Source organism: Polypterus senegalus, chromosome 3, assembly GCF_016835505.1.
Source record: "Polypterus senegalus isolate Bchr_013 chromosome 3, ASM1683550v1, whole genome shotgun sequence".
In the NCBI taxonomy this organism is placed as follows: Eukaryota; Metazoa; Chordata; class Cladistia; order Polypteriformes; family Polypteridae; genus Polypterus; species Polypterus senegalus.
In genome coordinates, this window is record NC_053156.1 from 259,968,028 (window position 1) to 259,992,661 (window position 24,634).

General features: G+C 37.4%; 1 protein-coding gene across 2 annotated transcripts in view; it reads right to left on the bottom strand.

Annotated features, from left to right (window-relative positions):
* The window catches only part of LOC120526086 (CD2-associated protein), a 244,183-nt gene that overhangs the window by 19,711 nt on the left and 199,838 nt on the right, over positions 1–24,634 (bottom strand). For both annotated transcript variants that reach the window (XM_039748981.1, XM_039748979.1), the window contains 4 exons: positions 15,761–15,926; positions 8,468–8,601; positions 2,512–2,627; positions 1,065–1,151 (listed from right to left, as the gene is read on the bottom strand). In XM_039748981.1, the coding sequence (XP_039604915.1) occupies positions 1,065–1,151; positions 2,512–2,627; positions 8,468–8,601; positions 15,761–15,926 (503 nt within the window). The remainder of the gene's footprint in view (positions 1–1,064; positions 1,152–2,511; positions 2,628–8,467; positions 8,602–15,760; positions 15,927–24,634) is intronic.

The following is a 24,634-nucleotide window of genomic DNA, read 5'->3' on the forward strand; positions in this document are numbered from 1 at the left end:
AGTGTTCAGAGGAAAGGTACTTTAAGCTAAAAGATAGCCCAAACAATCTCAAATATCAATTTTTACAGCAGTGTTATCCATAAGTGCATCCAAGGATACAATTTATTGGACCTCGAAGCAGACTGGCTACTGTAGCAAAAGATCTTGTCTTCTTTTGCTCCTGACTGGTAAAAAGAGTAAGATGAGGATGCAGCTGGCGCATGATCATTAAAATTGGAAGATTGTAAAAAGTTTGCCTGGTCTGACAAATTTCAATTTCTGCTGCAACATGTGGATGATGAAATCAGATTTTGATGTGATATAATGTAAAAGAGGTGAAATAATGTATTCTGTTTTCTGTCAAAGGTATGGGCTGGTAATTAAAGTATAACAGTGTGTGCAATTCTTTCTTGGCACACATTAGAACATTAGTATCATTTAAGCATCTCTAGAATCCAAACAACGTGCCAATCCTTTATTACCGACCATGTACATGAGTTTACCAAATAGAGCATTACACTACTGGGAGTATCCATGTCACAATGCCTAGATCATCTCAGGCTGGTTGCATGAATCTTAATGGCACCAAGTTTAGTTTACTCCAATGGTCTGTTGATTTCCAATAAAACATCTTTCATCTGAGGTGGAATGATTGGTTTGCAGCTAAGAGTGTGGGTTAAAAAAAAAAAAAACAAAATCCTCAAGAAAGTTTTCAACATTTTGTTGAATACATGCTTTGAAGAATTCAGCTTGTCCTAGAGATAAAAGGAGGCCCAGAGTATATATGTTTCTGTGTTAATATTGTATGTTGTTTTTATGCGTTCTTTTGATATAAAAAAATGTTTTTGTAAAAGTATCTAGTACACTTGGAGCCAGAGTATAAATTCTGTTAATAATATGGACTGAACTGAAATTAATATTTTAAAGAACTGTGCAAATGGGGGTTATGGCTAGGACTTGTGATTCTCTCGTCTTGTTAACAATATAACCATCAAAAAGTGGTCTTGAAGGTTAGCTGTTTCGGGGATACTTCTGCCATTGATTCAAAGGTCATGTTATACATATGTATGTTACACCTAACTTACCTTTTTAATATCAGCTAGTTTTGGCTTGGGGATTGCTTCTTTTTCTTGTATCTTGACAGTCTTTTCTACTGGTAGTTCTTTATTATGCTAAAAAAGAAAAATACATTCATTTAGTTATCACATACTGATCAAAGAAAAATATCTTTAGTATTTAAGTTATCCTACCTCATCTATCTGCCTAACTCTTCCCTCCTTTTTCCCTTTGTCTGTTTGCATTTTTGTCTGTTTGTTATTCTCACTCAGCTGGTTTTCATCTTGATCTCATTTTTACAAGAAATTTTTCAACTAGTCCCTTTCCAGTTCATCATCCTTTGTATATTTTGGAGAACTCATTCATTTCCTGATGTCCCTTCCTAACTCTCTTTTGTCAAACCTCAACAGTCTATCATTCGTAGGCACTACTACCTTTATACTTCTGGTTTTTCTGCACTTCCCTCTCCAGATTGTTATGACCAACTCTCTAGTGACCATAATTCTTTCATCTGGTCTTACTCCCATCCTTGATATCCACTGTCCTCTGGGATTTTATCCAGTTGGTATCTCTTCTAAACAGCTCTGGAAAATGTCTACATTTCACTCTGGCCAAAGAAAACTTTATAAAATTCACAGAATCATCAGATTTAATTATGTTAAGATTTGCACTGGCTGTGACGAGGATGGGCAGGATTAGAAATTAGTACATTTGAGGGTCAGCTCAGGTTGGATGGTTTGGAGACAAAGTCAGAGAGGTGAGATTGTGCTTGGTATGGACATGTGCAGAGGAGAGATGCTGAGTACATTGGGAAATATATGCTAAGGATAGAGCTGCCAGGCAAGAGGAAAAGAGGAAAGCTCTAAGAGAAGATTTATGGATGTGGTGAGAGAGGACATGCAGGTGATGGTTGTAACATAGCAAGATACAGAGGACATGAAGATATGGAAAAAGATGATCCACTGTGGCAACCCCTAATGGGAGCATCCAAAAAAGTAGAAGAGTGTGTATGAACCTTTCCCTTAAAAAAATCTTGTCTTGACCTATGAATACATCAATGGCTTTGTACCTCAATATTGCAAGTCTCTACACAGGTCTTTATAAGTTGTCATTGTTCTGCTTTGACCTGTCTGCTACCATCCCTATTCATGTCAAGCATAATAAAAATGGACATTGCTTCTCAGTTCTTGCTTACAAACTGCAGAATGCAAACTGTGCAATCTGATAACTTTACATCTCTACTTCCAGGTATGAATGTAGTTCAAATTACATGATGACAGACTTGGTGTAACAGATGCATAAACAAATAAATATCAACGCAGCACTGACACTTCGGACATAACCTACAACAAAATTCCTAAAATAGTTTTTCCTAGAATTGCACCTTTGGTCAAGGAACCGCTATTAAACTATACTATTAATAGTAGCAAGAATATTAAGTAATTGTAGAAATGCTAGTGTCAGCATATAACTTACCAATTGGACACCTGCAAACTGTGCAGGTAACCTCCTGTTAGGCATCTTTGGTCTGTTTGTGGTGGGGTGAGTCAGCTTTTCTGAGGTAGATGTGATATCATCAAAGCTCATTAGATCTGCAAAATATTAACAAAGTCTTGTAAAATTTCAATCAAAAGTAAAGTGAACAAATAGAAGTTACACATTTTGGAATTGATACATGATATGTTGGCAACTACAACAGGGGTCTCTAATCAAACTATTTAGACATAATTACCAATTACTTACAATTAATAAAATTATTAGAACATGACCATTTTTGAATGACCTTATTCTCTAATCAGTAAGACTTTTCATATACTGTAAAGGATATGAATTTGTTTTTCATTATATTTATATGTAAATTATTTATATATATATAGTAATCCCTCGCTATATCGCACTTCGACTTTCGCGGCGTCACTCTATCGAGGATTTTAAATGTAAGCACATCTAAATATATGTCACGGATTTTTTGCTGGTTCGCGGATTTCTGCGGACAATGGGTCTTTTAATTTATGCTACACGCTTCCTCAGTTTGTTTGCCCTGTTGATTTCATACAAGGGATGCTATTGGCTGATGGCTTAGAAGCTACCCAATCAGAGCATGTATTACATATTAACTAAAACTCCTCAATGCTATAAGATATGCTTGATAGTTTGCTTGTCTCTGCCTCTATCTCACCCTCTCTGACATTCTCTGCGCCTGATGGAGGGGCTGTGAGCAGAGGTGCTGTTTGCACAGAAGCTGTTTGCCTAGTGGATACGGACGCACCTCTAAGAAATGCCACTTTATCGCAGTGCTTCCAAAAACACACTTATTGATTTTTTGATGGTTTGGTTTAATCTCGCGCTCTCTCTCTCTGACGTTCTCTGTTCCTGGCGGAGGAGATGTGAGCAGAGGGGCTGTTTGCACAGAGGCTGTTTGCTTAGAAGATACTGACGCTCCTCTAAAAATGCCACGGCAAACTTAAAAGCACACGTATTGATTTTTTGATTGTTTGCTTTTCTTTGCGAGCTCTCTCTCTCTGAAATTCTCTGCTCCTGAAGAGAAGATGATCTATTTGCATTCTTTTAATTGTGAGAAAGAACTGTCATCTCTGTCTTGTCATGGAGCACAGTTTAAACTTTTGACTAAAGAGCGTTATTTCATGTCTAGAGGGCTCTAATAATGTTAACAGTGTGGGAGAGTTTATAAGGGCTTAAAATATATAAAAATAACTACACAAACATATGGTTTCTACTTCGCGGTGTAATAAAGTTTAGTAGAGTATTTCTAACACTTTATTTAAAAAAAGGGCATCACATGCCATGTCCTTGATGCCAGGTGAGCAGTTGTGTGACTAGCCCTGACCAGCAGGACTCACCCCAGTGCACCATAAAGTCAAGCCCTTAGGGACGTGGACAGCTGGGACTGAAATCTTGCCACACCTAAGCTACAAAGCTAAACCAGGTGGGCCCTAGTTATCTCCATCAAAAACCCATACAAACACACACTCTGTCACCCCAGCACTAGTATCAACTATGCAACAATATAAGAGCTATCAGAGCACAGTGTGGAAGACAAATAAGATATACGGACAAAACTTTTATTTTTAAAGATACAGTTAATTAAACTCGGGAGGATATATATTAATGGTAAAATGGACAAACTGAGATGTCTAGGAAAAAAAATAAACAATTTGAATATAAAATGAAAGTCAAATGTATTTCAATCTGAACTGGAAGGTGTAAATGATATACTAGCTGAACCTGTATTGAAGAATTAAAACAAAAGGCAACGGCCACTAATAAAAAAACTGCTTTAGAATCTGAATTCAATACACACTTATACATTTCAGAGGTCTGAAGACAGATACAGATGAAATGAGTAGCAGAATGTGCCGGCTGCCCAGAAACCAAAGTTTATGAAGCCCTATAGTTAGATTCAACAAACTATGAGGAGAAGAAAACTTGATATTCTATTTCAGGTTGACAAAAGAGATTATGCTTGGAAATAGTCAAATTCATATCTTTTCCAGATTTCTCAACTACAACTAATGCAAAATAGACACATTTTACAAAATCAAATAGCACCTAAAATACACCTGATTATCAGACATAGCCTTTAGTTTCTGGCTAGACTCGAAGCAATGGCTGATGATCTCTTCTACTGTATACAGTATTTACACTTCTCCAGACAAAGCTGAATGAGATAAAACAAAAGATTCCCAAAATCTTTAAAGCATTAAAAGTTCATATTAAGGGTTGAAACAAGATATTTTTGAAGTCAGGGCTGGATACTTAAGCTACTGGGTAAGCAAAGAACACTGTCAGCAACATGAAAGTTTAATTTAATCTCATATGCTTGTAACATGTACTAAGATTAATACAGACAGGTTTACCATTTTTTTTAGTAAATTTTACTAACCATTTGTACTGGCATATATTAGTAGAAATTAAGATTGCACATTAGTAACACAAACAATTACTTCCCTTTTCTTCGTTGATATATATTAACAAGGGTATATAGAGAAACCAGTGAATAAAAAAAAATACTTAAATATTTTATAATTCGTTTATTTCTTTCATTTATAAAGAACACAACTGCTCAAGTTAAGGACATTTTAATAAAATGCAAATACCATAGCTCAACAAGCTTGATTGATGCAGGTGATCCTAATAAATACCTGAGAATTTCAGAAAAGCAAGCTGTCATAAATCTATTTTAGGGAGGAAAAGCTACAGGCTCAGAGGGCTATTCAATAGAATTTTATAAAAAGGTTTCAACTCAATCAGTACCATTTTTATTAGCAGAAGCTTTAAAAAAGCTAGAGAAAATATTCTATGGAAAACATCACCCTGACCTTCAATTACTGTCTTTACTTAAAAAACAAAGAGTTGCTACAGTGTGCATTAAACAGACTAGTTTCACTTCTGAGTCATAATGTTAAGATACTAGAGAAGGCTTCAGGTAGAAGAATTAAAAATGCTTTCTTCTGTAATATCACAAGACCAAATTGGACTTTCTCATTAATGTTCAGTGCAGCTTAAAATTTATTCACTTACAGCACTGGACACTCTATAGGTCTTAATGATCCTTGGACCAAATCCTTTGATAGAGTTGAGTGGGGCTATTTATTTCCAGAATTTGCAGTTTGTTTTAATAATATGACCTTAAATTACTTTGAATCAGAGCATGGAAAGCATATAAGGATGTCCATTATAATCAATATCACAAATGCTTTTTGTGACTACCATCAAACCTTTAGCTATTCATCTCTTGAAGCAATCCGAGATGAAGAGTGTCATTAAAATTTCATAAAAAAACTGAGTTCAAAAGTAAGTTGAATAAAACAGCGTTTTCTCTTATGAATTATCTGGCATGACTGGACAACTGTGTTAATAATATCAGACCAGTTTAAACATTTGGAGATAACCATCTAAAACACATTTTTGGTACAACATCATTTATTTATATAGCGCATTTTCATACAAATAATGTAGCTCAAAGTGCTTTACATGATGTACATGATGGTAGTAAGATGGGAAACAAAATCAAAAAAGCTGTTAACAGATGGACTACATTCCATTTATTATTTACAAATATAGTTAACATTAAAAAGTTAAAGTGCTTCCTTTGTCTTCACAGCAATGAAAATAAACAATTTAGAGTTCAACCACGTTGATTAAAAAAATAATTGCAAGCGATTTCTGCTAGGCTTAGAATAATAAAGTCAAAAGTCAAATCTGCTAAACATTTCCTGAACTGTGGGAACAACAATACGGGTAACAAAATGGCTGGATTGTGTGTTTCAACAGTACATCTTGAAAATGCATGTTGGCCCTTTGACAGCTTTTTGCACAAGTCAAAAGCATGGCTTGAGTTATTATGAATGATTAGTCATGCTCTGTAATAAACATAGCAATATGCATTTTCTGATTGTATACAGGCTGTGGTAGCTGTTGTTTCTGGTAAAAATGATGTAAACTGAAGGATGAACAGCTCTTCTGTGAATTTGATCTGGATGAGACTAATAGTAGCTTTGTTACCTCTTGTTTTTGTACTTTGGTTTTTTTAGAATCCACAATACAGAAGCAAGCATCAGGTTTGTATAGTGTGAGAAACCAAGTGCCAAAGCATAGTCCTTCATCGCCATTTTCCTAAAACCAAGCCCACTGCCATTTACTTTTAACACTTCTTTCCACTATACTTGTGTCTCCCCGACTTTAATCAACTTTGATGACAGCACAAGTGAAAATTCTGAACCACCCTAACAGTATGCTTCAGCTTGCTGAAGGTTAAATGATTGCCCTACTTGCTTACCACTAACTTCAAAAACATGTCTAATTCCATTAGAACAAACTCCAATTGTAACAAAATACTTGATTTAACCATTTTTATTTTGATCCTGGGCAATTTCCTATAGAACAAGTGTTAAACCTCAGTACAGCAAAGTCCATTGTAATTAATTTTGCTAATAAAAAGTAATTTTTCATTAAAAAGCAGCAAATCACTCATATTTCTTATGCAGTTCCACAATACAACAGCCAGTTGGATTGTACATTTATGTCACTCGATTTACTTGACAGTCATCATTATTTAAGTCAGATAACTTTCCAACAACCCTAATCATAGCCATACTGTAAACAGTCATATTGTGTTAACATCCCAGATGTATAATGCAAAGCAACAACCCTCTCAATGGAGTAGAAATCTAGTGGTCCACAGCTAGACTCTATTGCAAAAATCAAAGATCATTACACTGTACTTTTTTATTTCTGGCTTCCTTGAGGTACACTTAATCTCGCTCAGTACATCAACCAGATGAAAATTTATTTTTGTCACCTTCAGCAAAAGTGCTTACTGCTAAGACTCCCTTGTGTTATGCTATTTGACCAGTTTCCAATATGTTTCATAAATTTGCTGATATTTTACCCTGTAAACACCTAATCATCTTTTTGTTGCATCCGAACGGGTCTCAATTTTGTGCTTGCAAATGTATGAATTTTATGTAAAATGTCACCATGTTTTTTTTTTAAATAAATAAATAAATAGCAGAAATTTATGTAACAGAGAAAGTTACCACTGCTAACCACTGATGCTGGCAAAAAGAACAAGATGTTGTCATAAGCTTTTGTACCCCATATATCAATCTTTGTTCCAGTTACATTATAAGGAAAAGCCGTGTTATAAATTTTTTTTCCCCCGTACAAAGCACTTTATTCTAATGGAATTTGACCTGGAATTTTAACAGGATGTTAAAACAATGTGCTAGAAATATACATCTAGAAAAATGAAGCCCCAAATAACATTAAATTATAATTAAGGATTGCAATAAAGTGAAAGTGGAAAAATATTGTATTTAAGTGTCCTATGCTAACTTCCATCTCCTTACTTCTTTAAAAGATGAACTTCTACTATTAACCTGATATAGACTTGTGTTAACAGTGTTAACTTGTAAAAATGTACCCAATAAAACAAGTAATTTATGTTTGATGGCATTCATTCAATTAACAGAGTTATAAATTACTGTGGTTCATTAAAATGCAGTTGAGTTTAAGACTATTAAAAGTGAAAAGCAAATGACATATCTCAATCTTTAAATTAATAAAAGCTGAAATTTCAATAAGGACCCTTTGATAGTGAAGATGAATGACTGTTTTGGGAGACTAATTTACTTGATTTCTTTTGGTACAAGGAAAATAAGAATAGTCTGATTCTGTTTCAGTATGCAAAAAAAGTACCACTGTGCAAAAGAACAGTATCATTAAATGACTAGAGATAATTCTGTCACCAATGAAGGGGTTACAAAATGGAACGAGCAGTCGTGCGAGAGGTAGACAACTCTCTTTAAATAACTTTTAAACTCTTTTTTTTTTTAAATGCTAAATAGGAACTTCATTGCGCTGAAAAGTTTAAAAGAGCTTATAAACTTATTTTCAAAAATATACCTACTAGTTTCTCCGGACTTCTCTGTAATTTCCACAGACTTTGGTCTACTAGTTGGAGTGAAGTCACAGTCTTTTGTTCTCACTGAGGCTGGCTCACATTCTGACTTTGGACGATTAAAAGGCACATCACCGTTGGGCCTATAAACAAGAAACAGTTATAGCTATAGTTATATATATATATATATATATATATATATATACGACTAAGCTACAGAGTAAATGCATCTGTACTTACCATACTGTAAGAGTCAATCCTACTAAGTTAATGTTAAATTCACTTATTTTTTTAACCAGAATTGAATTTTAGTTTTACATAGCTACATCAATAATGTAAGGTTCTAATCTAACCCATGTAATCTAACAATTAAATTGAATATTCTGACTTAATCCTTGTCATTCTGAAAAGAGATTTGCTTAGCCTTTGTTCTGCCTTATTTCTTGTCATTTTGCATACAGACTTGCACAACCTTTATTCTGCCTTACAGTTGGCCACAGCACAGCATAGTTCTAATAAAATGTAATATGATGTAATGTGGCTTCAATCTTATTAGCTTGAGCTAAGCTAATTAGGCTATGCTAATTAATCCTAATAACTAAGTTTACCAGGATAAACTATAGAAAAGTAATATAATTTTAAGCATAGAATATAACTGAAGCTTAACAAATATTTTAAAATTAACTTTACTGATATATGGATTTTCTTTTGTTACACATTTGACTTGTGCTGGATCCTACCTGGCCAGCTGCTTGATTTTGGGAACAGGTGATTTGAAACACATATCCACAACCTTTTATTTAAGATCCATCCATTTTCATTTCATTGTTACTCCACTCTATTGATGCATTTTTATTTTGTTACTGGCCTTTTTTGGAAAATAAGATCTTAAAATGAGAAAAGGGGTGAATATTATGATGCAATGTTCAATCAGAATAAATTACATTTCTTTGCAGGTATGTAAACTCACATTTATTACTAGCTTGAATTAAGGATGTCCATGGGTCATGTAGACACTATAGTGTGTTAAAAATGTCTGGAAAGAGGATTACTTATTGCAATACATACAGCGGGTGAACGTTGTCAACATTTTTCTCAGTAAATATATTTCTAATGGGGTTATTGACATGAAATTTTCACCATATGTCAGTAACAACCCACGTAATCCTGATACTCTGTTATGTTCAATTCATCATAATAACTATTCATGGTGGCTCTAAAATCCATACTGACCCCTACTCTCTGTTCTGTTTCTTTTTCCGGGTTCTTTGTGGTGGTGGCCTGTGCCACCTCCATCTACTCAAAGCATGATGATGCTCCAACAATGATGGATGGATTAAAAGGCAGAAGTCTACGTGACCATTATTTTCAAGTCCTTCCGTGAGAACCCTAAATCCAAAGAGGACTGTTTCATTTATGTTAAGTAGAATGCCTCAAGGGGACTTGGGCAGTCTAATGGTCTGGAATCCCTAAAGATTTTATTTTTTTCTCCAGCCGTCTGGAGTTTTTTTTTTGTTTTTTCTGTCCACCCTGGCCATTGGACCTTACTCTTATTCTATGTTAATTAATGTTGACTTATTTTATTTTACTATTGTGTTTTTTTTTCTATTCTTTATTATGTAAAGCACTTTGAGCTACTGTTTGTATGAAAATGTGCTATATAAATAAATGTTGTTGTTGTAATCCACACATACAAAAAAACAAAAAAGTCCATAAATTATGTGTAAAAAAGTGGAATGATACATGGAAAAAGTATTGAACACATGACGAAAAGGAGGTGCAAAAAGGCATGGAAAGCCAAGAAACCAACTGAAATCTCTCGGTATTTAGAAAGCAATCCTGCCCCCTATCAGTGCAAATTAAAATCAACTGGTTTGGTCCTAATTGAAGGCCTATAAAAAGGTTTCTCATTACCAAGTTGTCACACAAGAATCATCTCATGCTGAGTAAAAGCAAAGAGCTATCTTAAGACCTTCACAACCATATTGGTGGCCATTTTTTATAGATATATTTCTAAACTTCTGAATGTTTCATTGTTCCATGTTCCATCTTTTTTCTCCAAATAATTGGCTCCACACCACTGGATTATAACCTTTTGGTCACCATTCCTAAAGCTGTTCATCAGAACAATGTTTTCATGGTAAAATTAGACAGCTAATTACCCTTTTCAACATTCAATGGGGCCCTGGCTCATTATCTCCCCAAACAGAGACCACATCACTATTCAGTGTGAGGCAAACAAACATTTTCTTTTTTCATAAAAGGTACAATAATTCACTGGACCCTGGGCCTTCATTTATTTTAAACTGTTAGGGTGACTTAACCGACTGCCTGCATATGGTATGGGCCTCTTGGATGGGTCAGTAGATCTGGAGCCACCAGATGTATACATTGAGCAGACTCCCATGGACTCCAAGCTGGCATGGGCTTGACATAATAAGTAAAAAGAGATTAAGCAGAGCATACATATAGGGAACTAGAACATGAAACTATGATACAGAAACACACCACATGACAAAAAAAAAGTACAGTCAAGTGTTCACACTGGAGATTTATTTTCTTTTCAGCTATCTGAGAAATAAACTGAATCTTGCTTCATTTCTAAGTTTATAAGAAAGAGGCAGCAGAAGTGTCACTAATGACACCAATGTGTGATGCATTTTTAAATTTTTTCATCAGGGTGCATTTTATGCTACTGCCCCTTCCTTTACTTTTCTTAAATAGCTACACTTTAAATACTCTAAAATCCTACTCAGAAAATGTAACTGAAGATGCTTTTCATTTTTTTCTTTTCACAAAATATTCCCCCCCCCATTACTACCACAAATAATGCCAATGAATACTGTTGTCCAGGTTTGAATCACTGCTTATCTCCTGCACCTTGACTATTGTTGCATATCCTTTTTACCTCAACAAATACTTTGCTGGTACTGTTATCAATATTACTGAACACCGTTTCCCAACTGTGAGTTGCTGTCACTCTTCTGAAGACAAGTACAAAATAATCACAAAACGTTGCATTTGTTATTACATTGTTTAATAAAGCCTGATGAAGAAAATAAATGACAAATTGACAATACTGTGCTGATAGTGAGCCACCTTTTAGCAATGTGCTCTTCACTTGTAGTTTGCTCCATTCACAAAATGCCTTCTTGCATGTTCTCCTTTGTACTTTGTATTCTTATAGCTTTCCGGCTAAATCATACCCTTGACACACTTCCTGCTTAACCACATATGTCACAAGCAAGGGCAGAATTTAACTACTGACAAACAATTACAGATAAAATGTTGATTCACTCATCACTTCTGTAAACCAAAAAAAACAAACTAGTGTGGCATGTAATTTTGGATAGATGTTGCAAATAACAAATATATACTAAATTTTATTCTCTGTTTCAAGAAATTAGATCCCACTTGATTACCAGGAAAATGGAGTCTGTGACTATGGTGGTGCGACTGAGTTTTTCAAAGGCAATGGAAGAAATGGCAGAACTGACAATATTTTCACATCAATTATGTTAAACATTGGATATGGAGAGTTATGTTATTTGCTTCAGTACTATTTAGGTATTGGTATTGCAGTCCGTAGGCAGGCATTGATACTGAACTCAAACTTTCAGTACCTATCCAACATGGCACTTTACTTGTCAGTTATCTTAGTTTGTTTCATTGTCCATACAGCCTGTTGTTGGGAATATTTTTTATATTTTCATGCCATAAAAATGAAAGCGCCCTATGATGAGTCAACAATATGTTTTGCATACTACTAAAATAAATAGAATACTAAATAGAGGGTGGTGTATAAATTGACACAGCATTAGCAATTGGATTAACTCAGTGAATTTTACTACACAATCACGTGGCAAACCATCATAAACATGTTCCAAATGTCATGAGCCATAGTTTAAGAAACTCTGATTTAAATGACCATAAATAGCTGTGAAATAATATAAAATTAAACACATCTGCCTCAAGAAAGTGAATTACATATAAAATGGAAAATAATAACTGAGAATAAGATCTGTACTTCAAGGAGAAAGGCACATACAGTGGGATGCAAAAGTTTGGGCAACCTTGTTAATAGTCATTATTTTCCTGTATAAATCGTTGGTTGTTACGATAAAAAATGTCAGTTAAATATATCACACTAGTCAACCCGCGGCGTACCATACGCCACATAATCAGGCCGTTTTTTAAATGATTAAACAGGGAAAAAATTAACATTTGAAAAATTGGTAATGTAATAAATCACCAAGAAAAGCAACATTGTAACAATGCACGGAACAAACCAACACACAATCGTCCGTGCGGCGCTCAGGGTGGAATGGGAAGAGAGGAGAAGGACATCCACCCCACTCCCTCCATCATGCTAGTCTGCTGATTTCTCGTCCAGTATGCACTGCCCGCTCATTGTCTTTGCACAGTCCAGATGCACCTGTGACTCACGTAGACTTTTCATTGCTCTTTGCGGTTTTGGCTGCCTTTCTATATATAATCCACAAAGACACCCAACCATGGTAGTAGCGAGGTGGGAGGGGGGTGTGTACAAAGTGCAGGAGCATCTAAGAAGACGCATGTTTGTCGTGGATGCGAATTGCTGTATGTAGTGTGTAAAACAGTTTGATATGGTCACGCTCTTGTGCGCTGTAACCGGAAACTCGGTTTTTAAAGACTGCTTACTTCATTGTGTATATGACTGTAGGTGAATGAAAAGATATAACTCTGGAGAGGGTAACATACAATACAGCGTTGTACACGCGGCACACAGCGAATCACATCCGCGACAAATATGAATCTTCTTAGATGGTGCTGTCGCGTCCACCCACGCTCTCGAAGCACACAAACTGCGTGTTCATGTGCCCGCTCGCAAGAGCAACAAACAGAGACTCGCCCACCAACTGTAAGACCATGGGAAAACACTCGGAAACTGTTTTACACACTGCATACAACGATTAATATCCGCGACAAACAAGGTGTTTTACACACCGCTTAAAGCGATTTACATCCATGACAAACATGCCTCTTCTTAGATAGTCCTGCCGCGTCATGTGGTGCCTCTGTGTGAACCGGTCGGGGACAGAGAAGTTCAGCTGCTGAGAGAGCGTCTCGACTGTTGCAGGGCCTGCATTGGTGAAGCAGGTGAGACGGTAATGAAACAGAGGCACAGGTAGCGAGGTGGGTGTGTACAAAGTGCAGGAGCATCTAAGACGACGCATGTTTGTCGAGCGACTTGCTGTATGTAGCGTGTAAAACAGTGTGCTATGGTGTATCGTAACCGAAAACTCAGTTTTTAAAGACTGCTTACTTCATTGTGTTTCAACCTTAGTTGTAAAGGAATGTTTTAAGGATCCCATGGCATAACCCTCGCAAACTGATTTACATGCTGCATATGGCGATTCACCTCCGCGAGAAACATGCCTCTATGAACAGTCAGCGTGGGTCGGAGCCGCATGTTGCCTCTACGACAGACGGATATAAAGGACGCCATTTTTTCTGAGTTGGTGGGCGTGGCTGTGTAAGTTGTCGTTGTATCCAATGGACTTGGAGTTAGTGGGCGTGGCTCCTTCCTGTGTGCGCCATAGTTGTCTCATTTGTCGGCGGCTTAGTGAATCCACGCCCCTTCCAGCGTGCTTTCCATGTCGTCTTGCCTTAGTGAATTATATAGTATATATATATATATATATATATATATATATAGATAGGAGACACGCACAGTGATATTTGAGAAGTGAAATGAAGTTTATTGGATTTACAGAAAGTGTGCCATAATTGTTCAAACAAAACAGGCAGGTGCATAAATTTGGGTACCGTTGTCATTTTATTGATTCCAAAACTTTTAGAACTAATTATTGGAGCTCAAATTGGCTTGGTAAGCTCAGTGACCCCTGACCTTATACACAGGTGAATCCTATAATGAGAAAGAGTATTTAAGGGGGTCAATTGTAAGTTTCCCTCCTCCTTTAATTTTCTCTGAAGAGTAGCAACATGGGGGTCACAAAACAACTCTCAAATGACCTGAAGACAAAGATTGTTCACCATCATGGTTTAGGGAAGGATACAGAAAGCTGTCCCAGAGATTTAAGCTGTTTGTTTCCACAGTTAGGAACATAATGAGGAAATGGAAGACCACAGGCTCAGTTCAAGTTAAGGCTCAAGTGGCAGACCAAGAAAGATTTTGGATAGACAGAAGCGGCGAATGGTGAGAACAGTCAGAGTCAACCCACAGACCACCACCAAAGACCTACAACATCATCTTGCAGCAGATGGAGTCACTGTGCATCGTTCAACCATTGAGCACTTTACACAAGGAGATGCTGTATGCGAGAGTGATGCAGAGGAAGCCTTTTCTCCGCCCACAGCACAAACAGAGCCGCTTGAGGTATGCTCAAGCCAGCTTCATTTTGGAATAAGGTGCTGTGGACTGATGAAACTAAAATTGAGTTTTTGGGCATAACAAGGCGTTATGCATGGAGGAAAAGAACACAGCATTCCAAGAAAAACACCTGCTACCTACAGTAAAATATGGTGGTGGTTCCATCATGCTGTGGGGCTGTGTGGCCAGTGCAGGGACTGGGAATCTTGTCAAAGTTGAGGGACGCATGGATTCCACTCAGTATCAGCAGATTCTGGAGACCAATGTCCAGGAATCAGTGACATAGCTGAAGCTGCGCCGGAGCTGGATCTTTCAACAAGACAACGACCCGAAACACTGCTCAAAATCCATTAAGGCATTCATGCAGAGGAACAAGTACAACGTTCTGGAATGGTCATCTCAGTCCCCAGACCTGAATATAATTGAAAATCTGTGGTGTGAGTTAAAGAGAGCTGTCCATGCTCGGAAGCCATCAAACCTGAATGAACTAGAGATGTTTTGTAAAGAGGAATGGTCAAAATACCTTCAACCACAATCCAGACTCTCATTGGAACCTACAGGAAGCGCTTAGAGGCTGTAATTTCTGCAAAAGGCGGATCTACTAAATATTGATTTAATTTCTTTTTTGTGGTGCCCAAATTTATGCACCTGCCTGATTTTGTCTGAACAATTACTGCACACTTTCTGTAAATCCAATACACTTCATTTCACTTCTCAAATATCACTGTGTGTGTCTCCTATATGATATATTTAACTGACATTTTTTATCGTAACAACCAACGATTTATACAGGAAAATAATGACTATTAACAAGGTTGCCCAAACTTTTGCATCCCACTGTATTTTACATCTTACAGAGAAGTTCACCAATAGGATAACTAAATCATATTTGATTATTAATTCAGTTAAAGTAACAAATGGAAACATACCGGCTAACTGGACCTGAAGGCTGGGGTTGTGGTTTTTCAGGTCTTTTTGGAGGTATCATTCCTGGTCTTATCAGTGGAAATTTTCCTGGTGGGGGGACAGGCTTTTTTGGAGGAATCAGTGGAGCAACAGGCTTATTTGGTTTTATGTCCTGGAGTGGCTTATCATCTACAAGAAGATATATAAATGTTTAAACTGATATAATACATATAAATACTGCAAAAAACATTACTTACAGTTTGCTAAACCATAGTGGCCTTTTAAAATACTTAATACTATTATGTAGAAACTCTAAATAATACAGCATTTTTAAAATCTATCTGGCAATTTCATCATCATCATTACATATTTAGCATATTCATTTACCAAAGTGAGTTTGCAAGATAATGAAACAATACAATCATTTATACAATACATGATGACTTTGGAAAGGGACTGAATCAGAAACACTGTGGCCTCTCCAACTTTTTCAGTGTATTTTTTTCTTTTATATAATTCAGCACAACTTCAGCATTCTTCTTACATTCCACTTATCAAAGTACCTTTCTTTCATAATATCTATATTTGGTAAATAAATTATATTGTGCATGAAAAACACAAAACAGAAATTTCCCGGTATATAATACATTTTCTATCATGTGAATTTAAAAATTGTTAAGAATGCTAATCAAATGACTGATGTTAATTGATCATTTAAGTATCAGTTTTACCTTTGGCAACATCAGTTAATTAATTAAATAACATTTAAGGCTCCCACTTTATTTGCCTTACCTTTCTCTGTAGGAGGTGTTCCAGGACATTAGACTGGAATCACTGTAACTGATGCACATGTATTTTAAGAAACACAACAATACAATATATTGCTAAATACAAAGATTATAGAAATATGATAACTGCATTCATATCAACAGTGAAGACATGATCGAAGACAGACAAACAACAGAAGAGATTGACTGCTCTTAATTTGTTTTCAAGATTTTCTTGATTTTACAAGCTGTTCAGCATTTCACTTTTGGAATTTTAGCGTGGCATCACAGTCATTGTGCCCTAGCTCTAATGTAGTTTAAAGCTTGTAAAACCTTCAACTTTACATGACAAAGTCATGAGCTTGTTATGCAGAAAGAATCACACATGAGAATGGAGGTTTTTAGCTGGCTGTCCCGCGGGCTATTTAGAATTTTAATTTAACTTGGCAACGATAGTTTTATAGTATCAAGCCTTTAAGAATGATGTCCTATGCTGTGCAGAGTTGAATGTCATTGCCTCAGGTTCAAGTGGAGTACACTTCTTAAGTTGGAGTGTACTACAAGTTTTTCCTACATTTTCTTTTGTCTATGGTGTGATGTTGCCTTTCTCAGTTCACTGTTAGGCTCTTTGCTGTGTTCTCTGCAACTTTATAGGGAAAAGCCTTACTCTTTCTGACACAAGTGTGTAAGTGCTGAAGTTCCCTTTTCAAAGTAGTGGTGCTTCTCAGACTGGGATCAATTACTGGCACAGAGCTTGGCTTGGAAAAGTGGATCTTAAAGGTAGTTTAGGGCATCTAGTTCCAAAGCTGTATGGAAGGTATGTTCTTGACTAAAACAAGCTTGTGAGGTTTTTGCTCTGCAAATAGTGGATGGTTTCTTGCGCTGAAGAGAATGGACTGTCAGCTTTTAACTTCCAAAGAGACAGAAGAGATATATGCACCAAATATTGAAGGAAAGTATAGCCTCTGATGATTGTATGAATATCCAATGTCTGTTAATAGGTGCATTGTTTTGTAACACATCCAACCAGAATTCAATTTGTGGTTACAAGCCTAAAATGAATGTTGCTTTGGGCTTCTTTTTGTCTGAAGGAGTGTGTGGAGCTCAACTCTTATTTACACTATTGCTATCATATGTTGTACGGAGCCATCAAAATGTTAGTAAAGCTGCTGTTCAGTCATTCACTTTAGTATTCACTCTGGAATGCATGTGGGAGTGGAGCAGGCTTTATGCATCCCTATTAAATCTACTCTTAACAGGCCTTGTGAACCACTAAATCCTACCAAAATGCTAGGAAAATGTGGAAAAAAGATTTACATATAAAAAACAATCAAAGAAAAACATACACCTCTTTGGTAAAACAAAAGCTACTTATATAACTTCCACAAACAAGCCTTACTTAATTAATATATATATATATATATATATATATATATATATATATATACACACACATACACACGTGGACAAAATTGTTGGTACCCTTCAGTCAATGAAAGAAAAACTCAAAATGGTCACAGAAATAACTTTAATCTGACAAAAGTAATAATAAATAAAAATTCTATGAAATTTAACTAATAAAAGTCAGACATTGATTTTCAACCATGCTTCAACAGAATTATTTAAAAAATTAACTCATGAAACAGGCCTGGACAAAAATGATGGTACCCCTAGAAAAGACTGAAAATAATGTGACCAAAGGGACATGTTAATCCAAGGTGTGTCCACTAATTAGCATCACAGGTGTCTACAATCTTGTAATCAGTCAGTGGACCTATATATAGGGCTCCAGGTAGTCACTGTGTTGTTTGGTGACATGGTGTGTACCACACTCAACATGGACCAGAGGAAGCGAAGGAAAGAGTTGTCTCAGGAGATTAGAAAGAAAATTATAGACAAGCATGTCAAAGGTAAAGGCTATAAGACCATCTCGAAGCAGCTTGATGTTCCTGTGACTACAGTTGCACATATTATTCAGAAATTTAAGATCCATGGGACTGTAGCCAACCTCCTGGACGTGGCGCAGGAGGAAAATTGATGACAAATCAAAGAGACGGATAATACGAATGGTAACAAAAGAGCCCAGAAAAACTTCTAAAGAGATCCAAGGTGAACTTCAAGCTCAAGGAACATCAGTGTCAGATCGCACCATCCGTCGTTGTTTGAGCCAAAGTGGACTTCATGGGAGACGACCAAGGAGGACACCATTGTTGAAAACAAATCATAAAAAGCCAGACTGGAATTTGCCAAACTACATGTGGACAAGCCACAAAGATTCTGGGAGAATGTCCTATGGACAGATGAGACAAAAATTGAACTTTTTGCCAAGGCACATCAGCTCTATGTTCACAGACGGAAAAATGAAGCATATCAAGAAAAGAACACTGTCCCTTCTGTGAAACATGGAGGAGGCTCTGTTATGTTCTGGGGCTGCTTTGCTGCATCTGGCACAGGGTGTCTTGAATCTGTGCAGGGTACAATGAAATCTCAAGACTATCAAGGGATTCTAGAGAGAAATGTGCTGGCCAGTGTCAGAAAGCTTGGTCTCAGTCGCAGGTCATGGGTCTTGCAACAGGACAATGACCCAAAACACACAGCTAAAACACCCAAGAATGGCTAAGAGGAAAACATTGGACTATTCTAAAGTGGCCTTCTATGAGCCCTGACCTCAATCCTATTGAGCATCTTTGGAAAGAGCTGAAACATGCCATCTGGAAAAGGCACCCTTCAAACCTGAGACAACTGGAGCAGTTTGCTCATGAGGAGTGGGCCAAAATACCTGCTGAGAAGTGCAGAAGTCTCATTGACAGTTACAGGAATCGTTTGATTGCAGTGATTGCCTCAAAAGGTTGTGCAACAAAATATTAAGTTAGGGGTACCATCATTTTGTCCAGGCCTGTTTCATGAGTTTATTTTTTAAATAATTCTGTTGAAGCATGGTTGAAAATCAATGTCTGACTTTCATTGGTTAAATTTCATAGAATTTTTATTTATTATTACTTTTGTCAGATTAAAGTTATTTCTGTGACCATTGTGAGTTTTTCTTTCATTGACTGAAGGGTACCAACAATTTTGTCCACGTGTGTATATATATATATATATGTATATATATATATATATATATATATATATATATATATATATATTCCATGTACAGTAGACCCCTGCGAAGTCACGGTTCATTGTTCAAGGCCTCAGTCATTTGCGGATTTTTCCTTATTACCTATCTAATAATTGTTAGCGGAAACAGCAAATATCCTCTGCAATTTTCATGGCTTTTATCGTGGCAATACTGCACTGTAGAAAGAACAGGAAGCGACTGTAGAGGAAAACGCAGATTGGGATGGTGAAAGTAGCCAACAAAATTTGAAACTGTAACTTCCAGCAGTCCCTGCAATGGCTCTGGTCTTCTGCCAAGGGTGCTGGGGTTGTTGGGGTTAAAGGATGTCAGCACGGCTTTTAAAAAGGGGGCCGGTGACCAAAAGCAAAAAAAAAAAAAAAGTTTTTGTAATTTATGTTACAAGTTCCTGTCTGTCTGCCTTTTGTTGCGTTATCTATAATTATTCATTTTGTCCTGGATCATTTCGTGCATCTGTACTGCCTGCCATCTGCCTGTGTACATGAGAACTGTAAGTGGATTCATGGCCATCCTGCAAAGAAAGGAGCGCTCCTGAGCCCGCTCACCCGTCTTCACCATTTCAGGAGGTAGCGGTAGGACTATCTTTAAATTCCCATTCAACGTGCGGATGTCTGGACTATCTATTTTCATCATTACATTTCATCCATTGCTGTTTTTCATGATTTACTGTGTGTGTTTTGTTTGTGCTTTGTTGTATTTAATGTGTAATTGCCGTAAGTGGAACAGGGGTGGTATCGTTTTAATTAACTTCATTTGTCTTCATTACATTCTTTATTTGCTGTTAGATTACCGGTTTGCTTTGTTTTTGTCTCTGTGAGTGCGTGCGGGTCGGGCCAAGGCTGGGTGAGTACCTGGAATCTCCACCATAAAAAATAAATAAATCACTGTCTTCTCGACGGTGTTAATCTTAGTGGCACCGGACCGCTACTGCATTATTCATTTCTCCTTACTGCTGATTGATTGTGATGCATCTCCAGCTGAGTGTTCTTGTGTTTTCTGTTTTGTTCCTCTTAATTCTTAAACTGCCACAACCGGCTATCATTTCCCAGTGCCATTTGCGAGCATGCATGAGCTGATCAGCCAGTACCATACATTCGTTGAGCTCAACCACTGCCAGCCCCTTTGTGAGCAGGGGGGGTGTAGAAGACACAGACACTGCTCAAAAATCCCATCTTAAAAAACGCTGATAGACTACTTTCACATTGCTCCCTGATTTGCTGGGCTTACTTGCAGCTGCTCTGTCACGTGATATGCTGATTGCTTTGTTTCACTCTCCTCCCCCAGACATTGTCTGCTCCTGTTGGGGGTCCCGCTCCCGTTGTGCTCCCCTATGATGTTGGTCTATTCTTTAACACTAGAATTACCAGAGCCTACGAAAAAACTCGTAATTCCGTCCCACCTTAAACTACTTCTTAAATCCCTTCACACCTCTCCACCAGCGTCCTTTGTCTTCTAAATGTGCTGATAAAGAGAAGCTTGGAGCAGCCGGCTATTCCATCCCCCCACCAATTTAGAACATGCACGAACTTCAGCTTGATTGAGTATCTGGGAGTGAAGTGGAGTTTTAGAGTGGAAATAATAGATCGTTATTTGGAACACACGCATTTCATGTCTGTTCCGTTTCTACAGTAATCTGTGTCAACACATTGTTAAAACAGAAAAGTTTTTTATATTCTAGTAGTAGATGACAAAATGTAGGCATAAACTATATAGTGTATGAAGCCTGAAGTCCAAATAGCAAAGAAACATTTTCACAAGAATAACACAATTGCGCTTTTATTCAAAAATATAACTGCAGAAACAAAAAGCCGCCTTAACATGTGACATTGACAGCAGTTTATTGTAACTACCTCTGTGGTTCAATAGACTCAGCCCCCGCTTGGGAATCAAGAGGTCACGAGTTCGATCCTGCGCCCCTCCGTTTTGAGAAGTAAACTGCTCTTAGTCTTATTGTTTTAAATTAAAAGCATACATTTGATTTCAGTCTGTAACAGCCGGTGCAATTTATGATCCTTGTAAAGGTTAGCTTTTTTTTAATTCACTTTTCATTCTCTCAGTCGCGTTCAGAATCAATCCATACAACCCCATCTGACACGGCTGGTTTCACTAAAGACGCGCTATAGCTCTGCAGTGTACCATGATGCATACTAACGTAAACCCCGGTTCTGACACACAAGCGCTGGCGAAGCTGCCTTCTTAGTATCTCACCGTCACTTGCTTTTCTTTTTATTCAGTTTTATTGAGTGTTCCTGCCAGTCCCGCATGTTGCTGTATGCTGTTTCTTTTGTACTCCAGGACATGCAGAGGAAAGAATGGTAAAGACCAGTAACTTGCGCTATATGCAATCATCAGACACTCCCCATCTGCCCGTGTCATTCAAACACAGGAACATATATTGGTGTAAAAGTATAACAAAAGTGCACTTTTATTCAAGTGCACTTTTTCCATCGCCTTTTTTCTGTAAGAAGCAATGTACACACTTCTCTCTATGCTGTGGTTTCTATTACACACCTGAAAGAAAGAGACAATACATGTGAAAATATCCAGCATACAGCAACATGCGGGGACTGGCAGGAACACTCAATAAAACTGAATAAAAAGAAAATCAAGTGACGGTGAGATCGAAGAAGGCAGCTTCGCCAGCGTCTGTGTGTCAGAACCGGGTGGGGGGGCGTTAGTATGCATCGTGGTACAACGCAGAGCTATAGCGTCTGTATTCTGTTTCTTTTGTACTCCAGGGCATGCAGAGGAGAGAATAGTAAAGAGCAGTAAGTTCGGCGCTATATGCAATCATCAGACACTCCCCATCTGCCCGTTGTTTTGTTATACTTTTCAATACTTTTTATACTGCTCAAACGGGCATGCTCAAAAAATACACGTGTAATGCCACGAAAAGTGCACGCAGACACTTCATTTCGCAAACAAAACAAGTGCACTTTTATTCAAAACTACCTGTATAACCAAGAAAAAGAAAGCAAGTTACAGTAGGCGATTGATACGACAGCTTGCATGGTGCAATGCTAAGAAGTGCAGATTTTCATTCAGTGCTATATAAAATCATCACATTCAAATATTAACAGTTCCCACACACCCAAGGACCGTCCTTCCTACATTTACGACACGTGTACTTGTTGCCGTGTACACACCTCTCTGTGCTATGGTTTCTATTACACTGAATGAGCACCTGACACTGTACTTTCTTCCCTGGGGGAAGGTCCCGCATCAGAGAATTTCCAGTTCCTGCATAAATTCACACCCGATCTGACGCTGTTCGTTTTCAAATAATATTGCATTAGTGCGATTATATTTTCACATATATTGTCTCTTTCTTTCAGGTGTGTAATAGAAACCACAGCATAGAGAGAAGTGTGTACATTGCTTCTTACAGGAAAAGGCTATGGAAAAAGTGCACTTGAATAAAGGGTTGGGGTGGACACACGTTAGTATGCATCGTGGTACACTGCAGAGCTATAGCGTCTTTAGTGAAACCAGCCGTGTCAGATGGGGTTGTATGGATTGATTCTGAACGCGACTGAGAGAATGAAAAGTGAATTAAAAAAAAAAAAAGCTAACCTTTACAAGGATCATAAATTGCACCGGCTGTTACAGACTGAAATCAAATGTATGCTTTTATTCTAAAACAGTAAGACTAAGAGCAGTTTACTTCTCAAAACAGAAGGGCGCAGGATCGAACTCGTGACCTCTTGATTCCTAAGCGGTGGCTGAGTCTATTAAACCACGGAGGCAGTTACAATAAACTACTGTCAATGTCGCATGTTAAGGCGGCTTTTTGTTTTTGCAGTTATATTTGTGAATAAAAGCGCAATTGTGTTATTCTTGTGAAAATATTTCTTTGCTATTTGGACTTCAGGCTTCATACATTATATAGTTTATGCCTACATTTTGTCATCTACTACTAGAATATAAAAAAACGTTTCTGTTTTAACAATGTGTTGACACAGATTACTGTAGAAACGGAACAGACATGAAATGCGTGTGTTCCAAATAACGATCTATTATTTCCACTCTAAAACTCCACTTCACTCCCAGATACTCAATCAAGGCATGAGCTGAGAGAAGTTCGTGCACGTTCTAAATTGGTGGGGGGATGGAATAGCCGGCTGCTCCAAGCTTCTCTTTATCAGCACATTTAGAAGACAAAGGGCGCTGGCGGAGAGGTGTGAAGAGATTTAAGAAGCGATTTAAGGTGGGACGGAATTACGAGTTTTTTCGTAGGCTCTGGTAATTCTAGTGTTAACTGAGAACTAACTGCATACTAAGCTCGTTTTACTTCTGAAAGAGACATGTTTGTTAGAAGTGTTTGAATAAAGTTCCTGCCTCTACAATCTCCTGTGTTTCTGAACAATTCTATGACCTAAGCATGACACCCTGCAGCACTGCCCCTGGGATTGAGCTGCTGCACTAGACTAGCCTGCAGTCATCAGCACTTACCTCTGTGTGCTTGCGTGCAGCCAGTTCAAGCACAGTTGGCTCAGTGATTTCCTGAGTTTCATCCATGGTGTTAGTTGCAATTTGTACATATTGTTCCAGTAGTTTTTTTAAATAGCTTTTACAGTTCATTAGCAGTGAAAGTGATCAGTGTTGCAGTAATTGTGATGCTCTTTGCATGAACAAAATGTGGGATGCATTAACCCCCGAGTATGTGTCGGTTTAAGGGTTAAAGCCCCACCCAAGATGCCACCGAAACACTCTGCACCTTGTAAGGCTTCTGGCAATGAAAACGCGCTTGCATGAATTACAGTACATATAGCGGTAACACTGGTATTTTACATACTAGCACTGTAGGAGACATAGCAGTGCGGAATACAGGTTTACCTTTACATTCTTTTTTTTAGGTAATGTATTAAGCTAAGTTTGAAATTAAATTAAAGTGTTTTGGGGGCATATTTAGGGTTTAAACTATAAAAATAGCCATTTTTTTAACCACATCCAAAATTCACGGTTTTTCACAATTCATGGGTGCTCTAGGA